The following is a 14888-nucleotide window of genomic DNA, read 5'->3' as shown; positions in this document are numbered from 1 at the left end:
AAATGCTCTCCTTGCCCGACCGGTCAGTTTAGGTGGACGGCCATGTCTTGGTAGGTTTGCAGTTGTGCCATACTCTCTCCATTTTCGGATGATGGATTGAACAGAGCTCTGTGAGATGTTCAAAGCTTGGGATATATTTTTATAACCTAACCCTGCTTTATACTTCTCTACAACTTTATCCCTGAGCTGTCTGGTGTGTTCCTTGGCCTTCATGATGCAGTTTGTTCACTAAGGTTCTCTAACACACCTCTGAGGGCTTCACAGAACAGCTGTATTTATACTGAGATTAAATTACACACAGGTGTACCCCATTTACTAATTAGGTGACTTCTGAAGGCAATTGGTTCCACTAGATTTTAGTTAGGAGTATCAGTGCAAAGGGGGCTAAATACAAATGCACACCACACTTTTCACATATTTATTTCTAAAAAATTTGAAAACCATTTACTATTTTCCTTCCACTTCACAATAATGTGCCACTTTGTGTTGGTCTATCACATAAAATCCCAATAAAATACATTTACATTTTTTGGTTGTAACATGACAAAATGTGGAAAATTTCAAGGGGTATGAATACTTTTTCAAGGCACTGTATATATTTTCTTTAAATACTCAACACCAAAGCCTGGTACACACGAGATTATCAGACAAATGGTCGTCCATTTTTTTTTCATGCTAGTCTCATAAATCAAAAATGAAGAGGTTACTAAAGTTCCAAACACTCCCTTATGACAGAATACAACTTCGGAAGTGATGTAATGTGTTGTATTGTATTATCAGATGAAAACTGTATTAATTAACCGCTTGCCGCCCGCCCACCGTCAAATAATGGAGGGGCGGTGCGGCTTTCATTCTGGGAGGAGCCGCGGCTCTTTAACCATGTGATGGGCGGTGTCCAATCACAGTCGGTCACATGTAAATATGAAAGTGCCGTGAATCGGCTATCCTCACACAGACAGTGTGTGGCAAGGAGTGCCGATCAGTGGCATCTCCTCGCAGAGGAGACCTGGGCAGGTAAACGGGGCACTGATCATCAGTGCCCTGATTACAGCAAAGCCCCAGCAGTGCCCATCAGTGTCGCCAATCAGTGCCCATCAGTGCTGCCAATCAGTGCCCATCAGTGCCGCCAATCAGTGCCCATCAGTGCCGCCAATCAATGCCCGCCCATGAGTGCGGCCCATCATTACTTATTAACAAAATTTACTAACAGAAAATAAGAAAAACAATTTTTTCAAAACTTTCGGTCTTTTTTCTTTTTGAAAAAAATAAAAATCCCAGCAGTGATAAAATACAAAATACTGGGCAGGAAGGGGGTGAAAGTGCCCGGTATTGAGGTGGTTAAAGGAAAAATCGTACAATCTGGTATAGTACGAGAAACATTTTCGCGTTTGTCCCTTCCAATAATTTCGGATGAACTGTCGTGTACGGCTTTCAAAAGCTGTGTACTAACAATCAGATTATCGTACGATCGATTCGAAAGTGGTATTTTTCGTACAATTCTCTGATTGCGTGTACTAGGCTTTAGGCCCAATTCAGATCGGAGCATTTTGTAGCTCGAAGCTCCAAAACGCTGGAGTAGAAGGAAAAAAAAAAAAAAATAAATCAATTGTTCTCTATGGAGTTGGTACACCTCTCCACTCCAAGTCGCCTGTAACTTGATTTGGGTAGATTGGTGCATTTTCAAAAGCATATTCCCCCCTCAGAAATGCATTAAAACGCACGTTTTGTACATTTTTTTTAGCGTTTTTTGTGAGTTTTTGAGCATTTTTCTGCTCAAATGCAGTAATTAAAAATAAATAATATAATGAAATAAAATAAATAAATTAACCCCCTAACCTAAACAAAAATAAATAAATCAAAATGAGTAAATAAATAATTATAGAGCTTCGGAAGATTTTACCCCCTTCATGGTCAGGTCATTTTTTTTTATTTTTTTGCTATTCAGCACTGCGCTTCTTTAACTAGTAATTGCGAGATCATGTAATGCTGTACACAAACAAAATGTATACAATTTTTTTTCACACACATAGAGCTTTCTTCTGGTGGTATTTGATCAGAACTGGGTTTTTTTTTTTGCAATAAAAAGAAAAAAAGAAGAACGAAAATATTGAAAAAAACAAAAAAAAAACAAAAAAAACAAATATTTTTTACTTTCTGTTACATAACTTATCCAATAAAAAAATGTAAAAAAATCAAATTTCTTCATAAATTTTGGCCAAAATGTATTTTACTGCATGTCTTTGGCTAAAAAAAAAAAAAAAAAAAAATCCCAATAAGTGTATACTGATTGGTTTGCGTAAACGTTCTAGTGCCTAAACTATGGTAGAAATACTGAAATTTGTTTTTATTTTTTTTTTTAACTACAAATGGCGGTGATCAGCGAATGGGCAATGCCAACAGTCTGCGCAGCGCTTTTCAACATGAGGGCAGACAGTACAGTTACAATACAATTTAATACAGGAGGAATCAGAGGGCCCTGCTCATTAGAGCTTACAATCTAGAAGGGAGGGTCAAGTAATACAAAAGGTAATAGCTGTGGGGGACGATCTGATGGAGAAAATTAAGTACAATTGTTAGGTGTGGGCAGAATAAGCTTCTCTGAAGAGGATGGTTTTCAGGGATCGTCTAAAAGCAAACAGAGAAGGAGATAGTCGGACAGATTGGGGTAGGGAGTTCCATAGGATAGGAGAGGCTCAGAAAAAGGCGAGGAGGTCTTGGGAGAAAGATTTGGTTGGTATTTTGAGACCAGGTTAGTGATGTAGCTGGGGGCCGTGTTGTGGATGGCTTTGTAAGTTGTTAATATTATGAGTGTAATTTGTTGGGTGAGCGGGAGCCAATAGGATTGGCAGAGAGCGGTTTGTAAGGTGGATGAGCCTGTTAGCCTGACTGAAGGGGGGATAGCCTATTTAAAGATAAGCCAATGAGGAGCGAGTCGAGGCGGGAGATAACCAGGAATTAGGAAAGTTATGGTGTCATTGGTTAGAAAGAGGCATATTTTGGAGATGTTACGGAGGTTGAGGCGGCACAGTGATTGGATGTGGGGCCGAAAGGAGATTTCAGAGTCCGGGACTACACCTAGATCCTTGGCATGCCAGGCAGATAGTTGTGCCATCGATCTTGACAGAGAGATCAGGGGGAAGGGGCACATGGGGGAGGGAAACTTATGAGCACGGTTTTGAATAGGTTGAGTTTGAGGAAGTGGTGGAAGAGTCTGCTAGAGGTTGCAGAGCTTGAACAGGTAAACAGGCCATGCCTACATTCACTCTCAGCAGTGAGGACAATGTCGTTCTCGCCCTGAAGGCACTTGTTACAAACATACTGTATGCTGGGCTATGCTGTGTTACCTGGGTACAAAGATGGAGTTATGTAGGAAATTCTCAAACATCTTCCTGTACTCGGCCTCATCTTTCTCTTTCTTCTTCTCCGCTTCAGTTTTGGGGCAGGCACAGCACATCCCCTTCTCTCGCCCCCCTCCAGCATCAGTCTTGGTGGGCTCCTTCTCGCCCTCTGCGTCAATCGTCTCGTTGGCATATTTTCGACTAGGAACTTTACCTGCATAAAGACACATACAATCCCGCAGATGAACACCAGAAACACTCACAATCTGGTCCTACAAACTATATCCTAAAACATATGATCCATACAAAAAAAAGAATGAGTGAAGGGAAGGAGAAGAGTGAATGAAGGAAGAAGAGAAGAGGAGGGAGGGAGAAGAGAGGAGAGGAGAGGAGAGGAGAGGAGAGGAAAAGAGCAGAGAAGGGAAAAAAGGAAGGCAAAGAGCGGAGAAAAGGAAGGCAAAGAGCCGGGAAAAAGAAGGCAAAGAGCGGAGAAAAGGTAGGCAAAGAGGGGAAAAAGGGAAGGCAAAGAGAAGGAAGGTAAAGAGCAGAGAAAAGGAAGGTAAAGAGCAGAGAAAAGGAAGGTAAAGAGCAGAGAAAGGGAAGGTAAAGAGCAGAGAAAGGGAAGGTAAAGAGCAGAGAAAGGGAAGGTAAAGAGCAGAGAAAGGGAAAGGTAAAGGGCAGACAAGGAAGGCAAAGAGGGCAGACAAGGAAGGCAAAGAGGGCAGACAAGGAAGGCAAAGAGGGCAGACAAGGAAGGCAAAGAGGGCAGACAAGGAAGGCAAAGAGGGCAGACAAGGAAGGCAAAGAGGGCAGACAAGGAAGGCAAAGAGGGCAGACAAGGAAGGCAAAGAGGGCAGACAAGGAAGGCAAAGAGGGGAGACAAGGAAGGCAAAGAGGGGAGACAAGGAAGGCAAAGAGGGGAGACAAGGAAGGCAAAGAGGGGGACACAAGGAAGGCAAAGAGGGGAGACAAGGAAGGCAAAGAGGGGGAGGCAAGGAAGGCAAAGAGGGGGAGGCAAGGAAGGCAAAGAGGGGGAGACAAGGAAGGCAAAGAGGGGAGACAAGGAAGGCAAAGAGGGGAGACAAGGAAGGCAAAGAGGGGAGACAAGGAAGGCAAAGAGGGGAGAAAGGGAAGGCAAAGAGGGGAGAAAGGGCAGGCAAAGAGAAGGAAGGTAAAGAGCAGAGAAAGACAAGGAGAAAAGCAGAGAAAAGGAAGGCAAAGAGCAGAGAAAAGAAATGGCAAAGAGCAGAGAAAAGAAAAGGCAAAGAGCAGAGAAAAGAAAAGGCAAAGAGCAGAAAAAAGGGAAGGCAAAGAGGGGAGACAAGGAAGGCAAAGAGAAGGAAGGTAAAGAGCAGAGAAAGGGAAGGAGAAAAGGAAGGCACAGAGGGGGAGAAAAGGAAGGCACAGAGGGGGAGAAAAGGAAGGCACAGAGGGGGAGAAAAGGAAGGCACAGAGGGGGAGAAAAGGAAGGCACAGAGGGGGAGAAAAGGAAGGCACAGAGGGGGAGAAAAGGAAGGCACAGAGAAGAGAGGAGAAAGGGAAGGCAAAGAGAAGAGAGGAAAAAGGGAAGGCAAAGAGAAGAGAGGAGAAAGGGAAGGCAAAGAGAAGAGAGGAGAAAGAGAAGGCAAAGAGAAGAGAGGAGAAAGAGAAGGCAAAGAGAAGAGAAGGTGAAGAATGGAGAAATGGAAGGTATAGAGCACAGAAAGGGAAGGTGAAGAATGGAGAAAGGGAAGGCAAAGAGCGGGGAAAGGGAAGGCAAAGAGAGGAGAAAGGGGAAGGAGATGAGCAGAGAAAAAGGAAGGGGAAGGAAAAGAGGGGGAAAGAAAAGAGGAGGAGGGAAGGAGAAGAAGAGGTGAAAGAGAGGAGGAGGGAGAGGAGAAGGAGAAAAGAGAAGTGAGGATTAAGGCACAGGATGACAGTGAATATCAGATGCGGGGAATGTAATTGTGCTGTTAAGTGACAACTATACTTAAAATCGGGGGCCACAGGAGCACCAGGATTCACCCAATACCTCACCCAATGCTGACAAGCTGTATGCTTTTGATCCTTAAATATTGTGGTGTACTTAAAATCAGAGCCACAGGAGTACCTAAACCACACCCAATACTGGTAAACTGTAATTTTGTAAATTAGAAAAAGTATAGTATAAGGTTTGGGGTGAGTCCTGGTGTTCTGATGGTGATGATTTTAATTACACATTCTATGTATACAACTTGTGGACATGTTTCAGGCAGTGTCAGTATCACATTGTGAAATATATTACTAAAGCGCTGATATGAGTAACAAACAACCTAAAACTAAAATAATGTGACTAATTATATTAATGAAAAACAGCTGCAACCATTTCAAATGTGTTCTGTTACCACATATAAAATAGAATAGCAAAAATTAATAGTGCGCTAAATTGCGATTATAAACTTCATATTAAGCTTTCTCAAGTCACGTGACCTGTGACGCAACGCGTCGGGAGGAGCTGGTGATGACACCTTGAGTGTCTCATTACCCTGGATGTGTAGTGAGGAGGAGAGCTGTCCCAATACTGAACTCATCGTTCAATGTGGTTTTATTTCTGCCTAAATGTGAGCGTATACGATGTTATTTATTAAAAGCAAGTACTTTTTAAGCAATCTTGCGCGATGATTATGTTTTATTTGCTTTGAGAAACTGTAATCTGGAGGAAGAAATGGTCTATGGGAAAAGTCCTGGTATTCCTGGAGCCATTAGCTGAAAACTAGTGTACGATCGATCGGAACCCGTTCGTGGATTATTATCAAAAGTGCAAATAGACCCAAGGGGGTCTTTAATTGAGGTGAGCAGGCATTGCACATGGAGGTGGTGGTGATTACTGGTCGGCCCGTATTCTTTGTAGAGACTAACACAGAGCAAGGATTGAGTTTATTCACGTTTCTTCAGCAATCAAGAGGTTTTTTATATTATTGTGCATGTGGACTTTTTACGTATTTTTTTTTAAGATCTCGGTTTGTCACATACTCACTGGAGTTTAAAATGAAGTTTAGAATTGAAATTTAGCGCACTATTAATTTAGCGTCAGTATCATACTGACTGATTTTGGGGGCGGGGTCACAGTTTATGATAATGGATTGCCAAGGGGTACAACAAGTGAAATAAAGGTTGGGAACCGCGAAATAATGAGAGACAGCGAAAAATGTCCATGATAAAACATAATATAAGATAATATTAGATAACAGCCAAGTTTTGCACATACCATAGTCGATCCCTAAAAACAAATCAATACAAAGGCTATCAATACAACCCAATGGTGACATTCTAATCCTGCGTTATCTGAACGTCAGAATGAAGTATTGGGAAGTATGCGCGGAATTCCACTATAAGGATGTTTTTAAAGTAAAGAGGAATTTAACAACTGCATCTCATCTCAGGCTGTCTGGCACTACAGATCGAATTCTTAAAGCTTTAACACCAGCCTAAGGCACCTCTATTATCAGCCAAGTGACTGTAATGCTCAAATTATATTGGATTCAAACTTAAAATAACTGTCATTTTTTTTTTTTTTTTTAAATAAGTATTTATCCTGATGTGTTAGCTTTGAGAATGAAGCGCTACATGTGTACATTTTAAAGTGGTCAAAAAAAAAAATGAAGTCCTCCTAGATCTCTTCAGGCTGGCAAATTCTGCAGGTTTAGCTATGCAATACATTAAAAATAAAGTATCTATACTGTTTAACCACTTCAATACCGGGCACTCCCCCCCCCCCCCCCCCCCCTTTCCTGCCCAGGACAATTTTCAGCTGTCGCACTTTGAAGGACAATTGCGCGGTCATGCTACACTGTACACAAACTACATTTTTAAACATTTTCTTCCCACAAATAGAGCTTTCTTTTGATGGTATTTGATCACTTCAGGGGTTTTTATTTTTTTCTAAACTAAAAAAAGACTGAAATATTTTGGAAAAAAAAAAAAAAAAAAGTTTTTCTTTTTCTGTTCTTCGTTTCTGTTATAAAATTTTGTTTTCTCCTTCACTGACGAGCACCGATGAGAAGGAACCCATATGAACAATTGATGGGCACTGATAGGCGGCACTGATCGGCACTAATAGATGGCACTGGATAGGCAGCACTGATGAGGAGCTACTGACAGGCATTACTGATTGGCATCTGAAGGGCATTGACGGGCATTACTGATGGGGCACTGACAGGTGTTACTGATGGGCACCTCTCATGGGGGCTACGCTGATAATCAATATGCTGATTATCAGCGCAGACCCCGCCCCCCCCTTCTGACAGGGAGAGCCACCGATCAGCTCTCCCTGTTAGCGTGAACCGAGGAAAGCCATTTACGGGCACTTCCTGGTTCACACTGTGATTGGGCACAGCTGATCACGTGGTAAGGAGCCTCCATCAGGGACTCCTTACCGCGATCGGAGACGTGTGCCAGAATGACACACAGCACCACCGATCGCCACTCTGCACCCAAGTGGGCGCGCCGGCATGTTATCCTGAAAGACGTCATAGTCAGGATAACAGAACCACCGCCTGGCCATAATTCTGCTATAGGCAGGGACGGGAAGTGGTTAAAATCCAGTACTATACTGTCTCACCATGCTCTGCACATGCTCAGTTGCTCTCTATTCCCTGGCACTGTGCCTAAAATGTAGAGGCCGATCTGCTGACAGCTTTAAGATTTACTGCTGCTCGGGGGGGCTCTGGGCTTTATCAAAATGGCAACCTCAAGCAAGAAGTGCTTTGCGATGGATCAATGGGGATTTGACAGGCAACAAGTAGGCAACATGTGGCCTCCTCACTGTTTGATTTAACACCTATAAATATTGCACCACCACGCCGCATGGCCCCACAGACTTGCACTGGTCGGGTTCGGTGGTGGTAACACCCGGCAAATGCGACATGCCACGGCATGTGTACAGCCCTGAGCGGCTACATGGTTCAGGTGGAAGGTTGGGGGGGTGGGGGGGCAGTATGTATACTCTAAGCCTTTTTTCTCTGTAAACCCCTGGTCACACCGGTGCGACTTGTCATGCGATTTGACAGGTCCAAATCGCATGACATGTGGCACCCTATTGTCATCAATGGAACTGTTCAAAGCACCGATTTGAAAGAGTAGTTCCTGCACTCTTGACAATTTCAGGTGCGACTTGCATAGACATCTGTGCATGAAATCACACAGATGTCAGAAAAGTAGCACCTGAAGTCGCACTGACATGCGGCTTTGAAATCGTGCGCTTTCAAGTGAAGTCGCACGGTTTCAAAGACGGATTTGGTATAACCGGGGGCTAAGACAGAAAAGCAGCCCCATAGATGATTCTATAGTCTTTCCTTCCAGCATGGGTTGAAGGAAAGAAAGTCGCTCCATTTTCAACACAGTCAAGGTTCCTCCTGTATTTGTATTCTGCTAGCGTGGAGGGGCTGCCACGGGGAGCCTTCCTGGCCAGCAGAACACATCGATTACTGCTAGCGGCTATAGCAATTTTATTGCCCCCTGGCTGCTCACCCAAACTGTCCCAATACAGCCAGATGGGGCAGTACAGATGCCATGGCTGCGAAATTTTAAACTCCTTGTGGAGGGTTTGACAGGTGGTAGCGCCTGCCAAGTTTGCCAAGTAACGGGGCCGAGCTGCAACTGCAACTGCATGCAATTGCGGCACAGTGGTGAAGCATTAAAGTTGCTCTAAAGGCAGAAGGTTTTTACCTTAGAGGATAGGATCACTTTTCGTAACATTACGTTACACCCATATTCGGTGTGTAACATGTAACATAGTATGAATGGACCGGCCTCCGCTCCCACCCAATCTAACAGCTAGCGGGGATCTGCACCCCCCCCCCCGCTATCTGTCAACAATTTAAAAAAAAAAAAAAAAGCTCCTCCCACCTGGCCGTATGAATGGAAAACTACAAGTCCCAATATCCTTTGCGGCTGTCGGCTTGTAGTTCTCAATGAACTACCACGGTGCTATGGAGTGCTGCAGTAGTTCACCAAGTCTTCCTGTCAGATTGTATCTGCTTTCCCTGTACGATGTATGGGAGCACAGATACACGGACAGATCTGACTGAGACCTGCATTGCACCAGCAATCTGCTGGTCGCTGGCGCAATGCTTTAGAGCAGGGGTCTCAAACTGGCCGGCCCGCCAGCTGTTGCGGAACTACAAGTCCCAAGAGGCCTTGCAAGGCTGACAGTTACAAGCATGACTCCCCACAGGCAGATGCATGATGGAACTGTCAAGCCTTGCAATGCCTCTTGGGACTTGTAGTTCTGCAACAGCTGGCGGGCCGGCCAGTTTGAGACCCCCTGCTTTAGAGGCTTCAGAAACATAAAATAATAAATGCACATTTTTTTTTACCTGCAAAAATAAAAATAAAAATGTGCATTTATTATCTTTTTTTGTTAAAATGTGAACTTATCCTATAATGCAGTGATGGTGAACCTCGGCACCCCAGATGTTTTGGAACTACATTTCCCATGATGCTTCACAATACTGTAGAGTGCATGAGCATCATGGGAAATGTAGTTCCAAAACATCTGCGCTGCCAAGGTTCGCCATCACTGCTATAAATGCATTCTCTGCATTAAAGCGGAGGTCCGCTGATTTTTAATTTTTTTTAAAAGTTAGCAGCTACAAATACTGCAGCTGCTGACTTTTAAAAATATGGACATTTACCTGTCCAGGGCGCCTGCGATGTCGGTACCCGAGGGCCGAATCGTCCCTCGGTCCTCGGATGATGCCGCCGCCATCTTCGGTATGGGAATCACGCTGCGCAATCCGAATGGTCCCTGCTGTCTCTGGGACCTGTGTGTCTCTCAGCAGACAGAGCGGGGGGACGGGAAGTGGCGTAGACCCCAGCAGATTCTGCGGGGGGTCTATGCCCGGAAGTGGGTGCAAATACCTGTCTTATACAGGTATCTGCACCCCCCTCCCCCCTGAAAGGTGCCAAATGTGACACCGGAGGGGGGAAGGGTTCCGAAAAGCGGAAGTTCCATTTTTGTGTGGAATTCCTCTTTAAAAGGTAAAAAAAACTTTTTTTATGCCGCTCCCCAGCCCCTCCCTTATACTTACCTGAGCTCATCTCGATCCTGCCATGTGCACAAGAGCAGCGGCTCTCTCAGTCCCCATTGATTCAGAGACAGCAGTGGGAGCCACATGGCGGGGGCTCGGGAGCATGCATGCACAAGTGCCCTCAGAGCAAGTGCCTTGGAGGGACAGGGGGGAAGGGATGGGGGGGATTAGGGGTGGAGCCAGGAGTGCCACACGGGGGAACCTGAGAAGAGGAGGATAAGGGCTGCTTTGTGCAAAACATTTAAATAATAAAAAAAAAAAAAGAGCATTTACAATCACTCAGGTTAAATCAGGCAGTGAGAAGGCATTACAACACCTCCTCACTGTCTGCCAAATACCCTCTGAAAAGTGATCTGAATGCTCTTCGGAAGGCACCACAAGTCTGAAAGAGCCCTTAATGCACAGAAAATGCAGACACTGTGGTGTGAAAAGGCCCTAAAAAAGCTCATAAGAAGAAACACGTCCTTCTGGTACGGTCACCCTCCTGTAAGCTGCCATTTCCATTTTGCTTGTTATTTTTTTGTATGATTGATTCACGTATCATTCATGTGCATATAGATACATATGTTTATTTTTCAGTGCTACATTATTTATCATTCACTGTTTATTATCTTTGTCACATTGTCTATGTAGCAGCTTTTCACTTTTCTTCTATTTGAGTTAGCGCAGAATTATTTCCTATACACACATCCCTAGAAGGCCTTTATGCTATGTGCAAAATGAATAAACAGTATCTGTGTATCCAACTCACACTATCCACAACCCTCCCCCCCCCTTCCATAGTAATAGGAAACGGCACCTTTGGAGCAGTAGTTGTGCTGGTAAAGATAACTGTCCTGAGGCTGTTGCTGCCAGCGCACAATGTAATAGGAGAGATTGCCATTTGGAAGAGACGGAGGCTTCCACTTCACAATCAGCTGAGACGAGGAGTTGGAGGCCGAGATGACGTCCAGGGGGATGGAGGGAACTAAAAAATAAAATAAGATGTTTGCAGACAATTCAATTACATGTGCTGTACGTGTCCACATACCCAGCGCCACGTGCCCAACACTACATGTACACTACTCCATACTACTCCACTAATAAATGGGTACTATTAAAATGTGTGTGTGTATGTATATATACACACACATATATATATATATATATATATATATATATACACACACACACACACACACACATATATATATATATATATATCACACACAATTTTATATATATATATATATATATATATATATATATATATATATATATATATTATATATATATATATATTTTGACATATATAAATATATAAAAAATAAAATTAAATATATATATCTATATAGATAGAGAATATTATTATTATTATTATTATTCAGGATTTATATAGCGCCAACAGTTTACGCAGCGCTTTACAATATAAAAGGGAGATAATACAGTTATAATATAAGACAATACAATACAATAGGATTAAGAGGGCCCTGCTCAGAAGAGCTTACAATCTAATAGGGTGGGGCAGGTGGTACAAAAGGTTGTAACTGTGGGGAATGAGCTGGTGGAAGTGGTAGGAGATTAGTTGGAGACATGATAGGCTTTCCTGAAGAGATGAGTTTTCAGGGATTGCCTGAAGGTAGCAAGAGTAGGGGATAGCCGGATAGATGGAGGCAGCGAGTTCCAGAGGATGGGAGAGGCTCTGGAGAAATCCTGGAGACGAGCATGAGAGGAGGAGATGAGAGAGCTTGAAAGCAGGAGGTCTTGAGAAGAGCGGAGAGGTCGATTTGGGCGATATTTGGAGACAAGATTAGTGATGTAGCTTGGGGCAGAGTTGTGAATGGCTTTGTATGTTGTGGTTAGAATTTTGAATTTAATTCGCTGGGTGATTGGGAGCCAGTGTAGGGATTGAAGTAGAGGGTTGGCAGACACTGAGCGGTTGGTAAGGTGGATAAGTCTGGCAGCAGCATTCATGATAGACTGAAGAGGGGATAGCCTATGGAGCGGTAGGCCAATGAGAAGGGAGTTGCAATAGTCAAGGCGAGAGATAACAAGGGAGTGAATGAGGAGCTTGGTGGTTTCATTTGTTAAAAAAGGGCGAATTTTAGAGATGTTACGGAGGTGAATTCTACAAACTTTTGACAATGATTGGATTTGAGGCTGAAATGACAAGTCGGAGTCTAGGATTACACCAAGTACCCTGGTGTGAGGGGAGGGACTGATGGTTGCATTGTTGATTTTGATGGAAAAGTCATGGAGGGGGGCACGGGCGGGGGGGAATATTAATAGCTCAGTTTTGGAGAGATTTAGTTTAAGGAAGTGGTGCGACATCCATGCTGATATGTCAGTTAGTAAGTTAGTAATGCGAGAGGAGACTGAAGGAGTGAGGTGAGGAGTAGACAGATAGATTTGGGTGTCATCAGCGTATAAGTGGTATTGGAAGCCGTGGGCAGTTATTAGGTGACCAAGGGAGGAGGTGTAGATAGAGAAGAGAAGGGGTCCAAGAACCGAGCCTTGGGGGACCCCCACAGAAAGGGGCAATGGAGAGGAGGAATATCTATATATATATATATATATATATATATATATATATATATCTATATATAATCTATATATCTATATATAATCTATATATATCTATATATAGATATATATATATATCTATATATAATCTATATATCTATATATATATATATATCTCTAACAAAATAAAATAAATATAAATATCTATATTTTATTTTTTTAAATATAAATATAGATATACAGTACATTATATATATATTTTTTTTATAATAATAATAAAATAAATATCTATATCTATATATTTTAAAAATTAAATATTATATAGATATATCTATATATATTTAATTTTTTAAAATATATATAGATATAGATAAAATATATATATTTTTGCTAGGTAGGGTGAAGGAAAATATTCCTTTTACTCCTCATGAGGAATTCTATGTAGCTTTTCTCTTTCTCTACAACATGCCTAGAAGTGAAAAACGCACCCCTGCCATGAAATACGATGAAGAAATGTAAATACCTGCAGGCTCGGTGCGGATGTAGACAATCTTGCTCTTTGCTCCATGGATGTGATGATTCTCCGCCATAGTCAGTGTGAGAGCTTTCACAAAGATTGCATAGGAAGTCCAGGGCTTCAGGCCCTGCAGGAGGACCCCGGGGTTCTTCTCCTTGCTCTGTGGCAGGTCTACATCCAGCATGTTCCAGCTGTTTGACCCACATGCGTCCTGACCATCGTATTCGGTCACATCAGGAACAGGACTAAACAGGAAAAAGAAAACAGAATACACGTAATATGATTTTTTTTCGGTGAGCAGGCATTATTTATTACCAATATTTATTTAGTGCTGACAATTTACGCAGCACAGTTGACCTGTGCTTTTATCGCCTCCCCATACCACTACTCCCCTTTAGCTGCAGAGGCAGTGGCACACACATGGTGTGTGGCCATACTTTGTAGCAAGAATACTACTCTCTGTTGCTATATGCAACTGAATGGGGCCACTCTACAAGCATGCGCAATCCATGCAGCTGCAGGGTGCGAGAGTGAAGATCAAGGGGTTAAAACAGGCAGGGAGGTGGCGATACGCCTCTCCCCTGCCTGTCAAATGTGCTCCAAAAAGCGATCTGAGCGCAGATCGATCTTCAAAGAGCGCCTCTAGTGTGAACAAGCTTTTACTAATGCGGAACAAGCATGAGGTCAATAAAGTCCAACCCGCAGACTCATTCTGGGTTACATACCACAGTGCCAAGGTGACACAGTGACAAGGTCGACCAGTGCCCAGGGCGAAGATGGGAAAGTGAAGCCCTCATCCGCCTATTGGACACCCGTCCGTTGGGGACAGAGCCAATAGTGGCGAGCACCAAGATGTTTGTAGCATGAAATGGTTCCAGTGAAAAGCTTAAAATCGATGGACCCGCCAGTGACAAGGGAAAAAATGTCCCTAGGTTATTGGTGTCACTGAAAGGAAAAAAAAATGTCCCTGCTTCAGCGGTCACTGAAAAGGTCCCTGGCCTGGTGGTGTCCCTGGAATGAAAAAAAAAATTGTCCCTGGGGTGGTGGTGTAATTGGAATGAAAAAATGTCCCTGGGCTGATTGTGTCACAGGAATGAAAAAATGTCCCTGGGCTGGTGGTGTCCCTGGAAAGAAAAAATGTCCCTGGGCTGGTGGTGTCCCAGGAATGAAAAAATGTCCCTGGGCTGGTGGTGTCCTAGGAATGAAAAAATGTCCCTGGGCTGGTGGTGTCCCTGGAAAGAAAAAATGTCCCTGGGCTGGTGGTGTCCCAGGAGTGAAAAAAATGCCCCTGGGCTGCTGGTGTCCCAGGAATGAAAAAATGTCCCTGGGCTGGTGGTGTCACTGAAATGATAAAATGTCCCTGGGCTGGTGGTGTCACTGGAATAAAAAAAAAAGTCCCTGGGCTGGTGGTGTCACAGGAATCAAAAGATGTCCCTGGGCTGGTGGTGTCCCTGGAAAGAAAAAATGTCCCTGGGCTGGTGG

General features: G+C 43.4%; 1 protein-coding gene across 1 annotated transcript in view; it reads right to left on the bottom strand.

Annotated features, from left to right (window-relative positions):
- IGF1R (insulin like growth factor 1 receptor) overlaps window positions 1–14888 on the bottom strand; it is a gene marked incomplete at its 5' end in the record, with an annotated part of 112840 nt that overhangs the window by 79474 nt on the left and 18478 nt on the right. The window contains 3 exon segments of the mRNA XM_073618391.1: window positions 3345–3552; window positions 11187–11354; window positions 13413–13651. Of these exon segments, the coding sequence (XP_073474492.1) occupies window positions 3345–3552; window positions 11187–11354; window positions 13413–13651 (615 nt within the window).

The sequence above is a fragment of the Aquarana catesbeiana genome, linkage group LG03 (genome assembly GCF_042186555.1).
Source record: "Aquarana catesbeiana isolate 2022-GZ linkage group LG03, ASM4218655v1, whole genome shotgun sequence".
Classification (NCBI taxonomy): Eukaryota; Metazoa; Chordata; class Amphibia; order Anura; family Ranidae; genus Aquarana; species Aquarana catesbeiana.
This window is presented reverse-complemented; position numbering and strand designations above follow the sequence as displayed.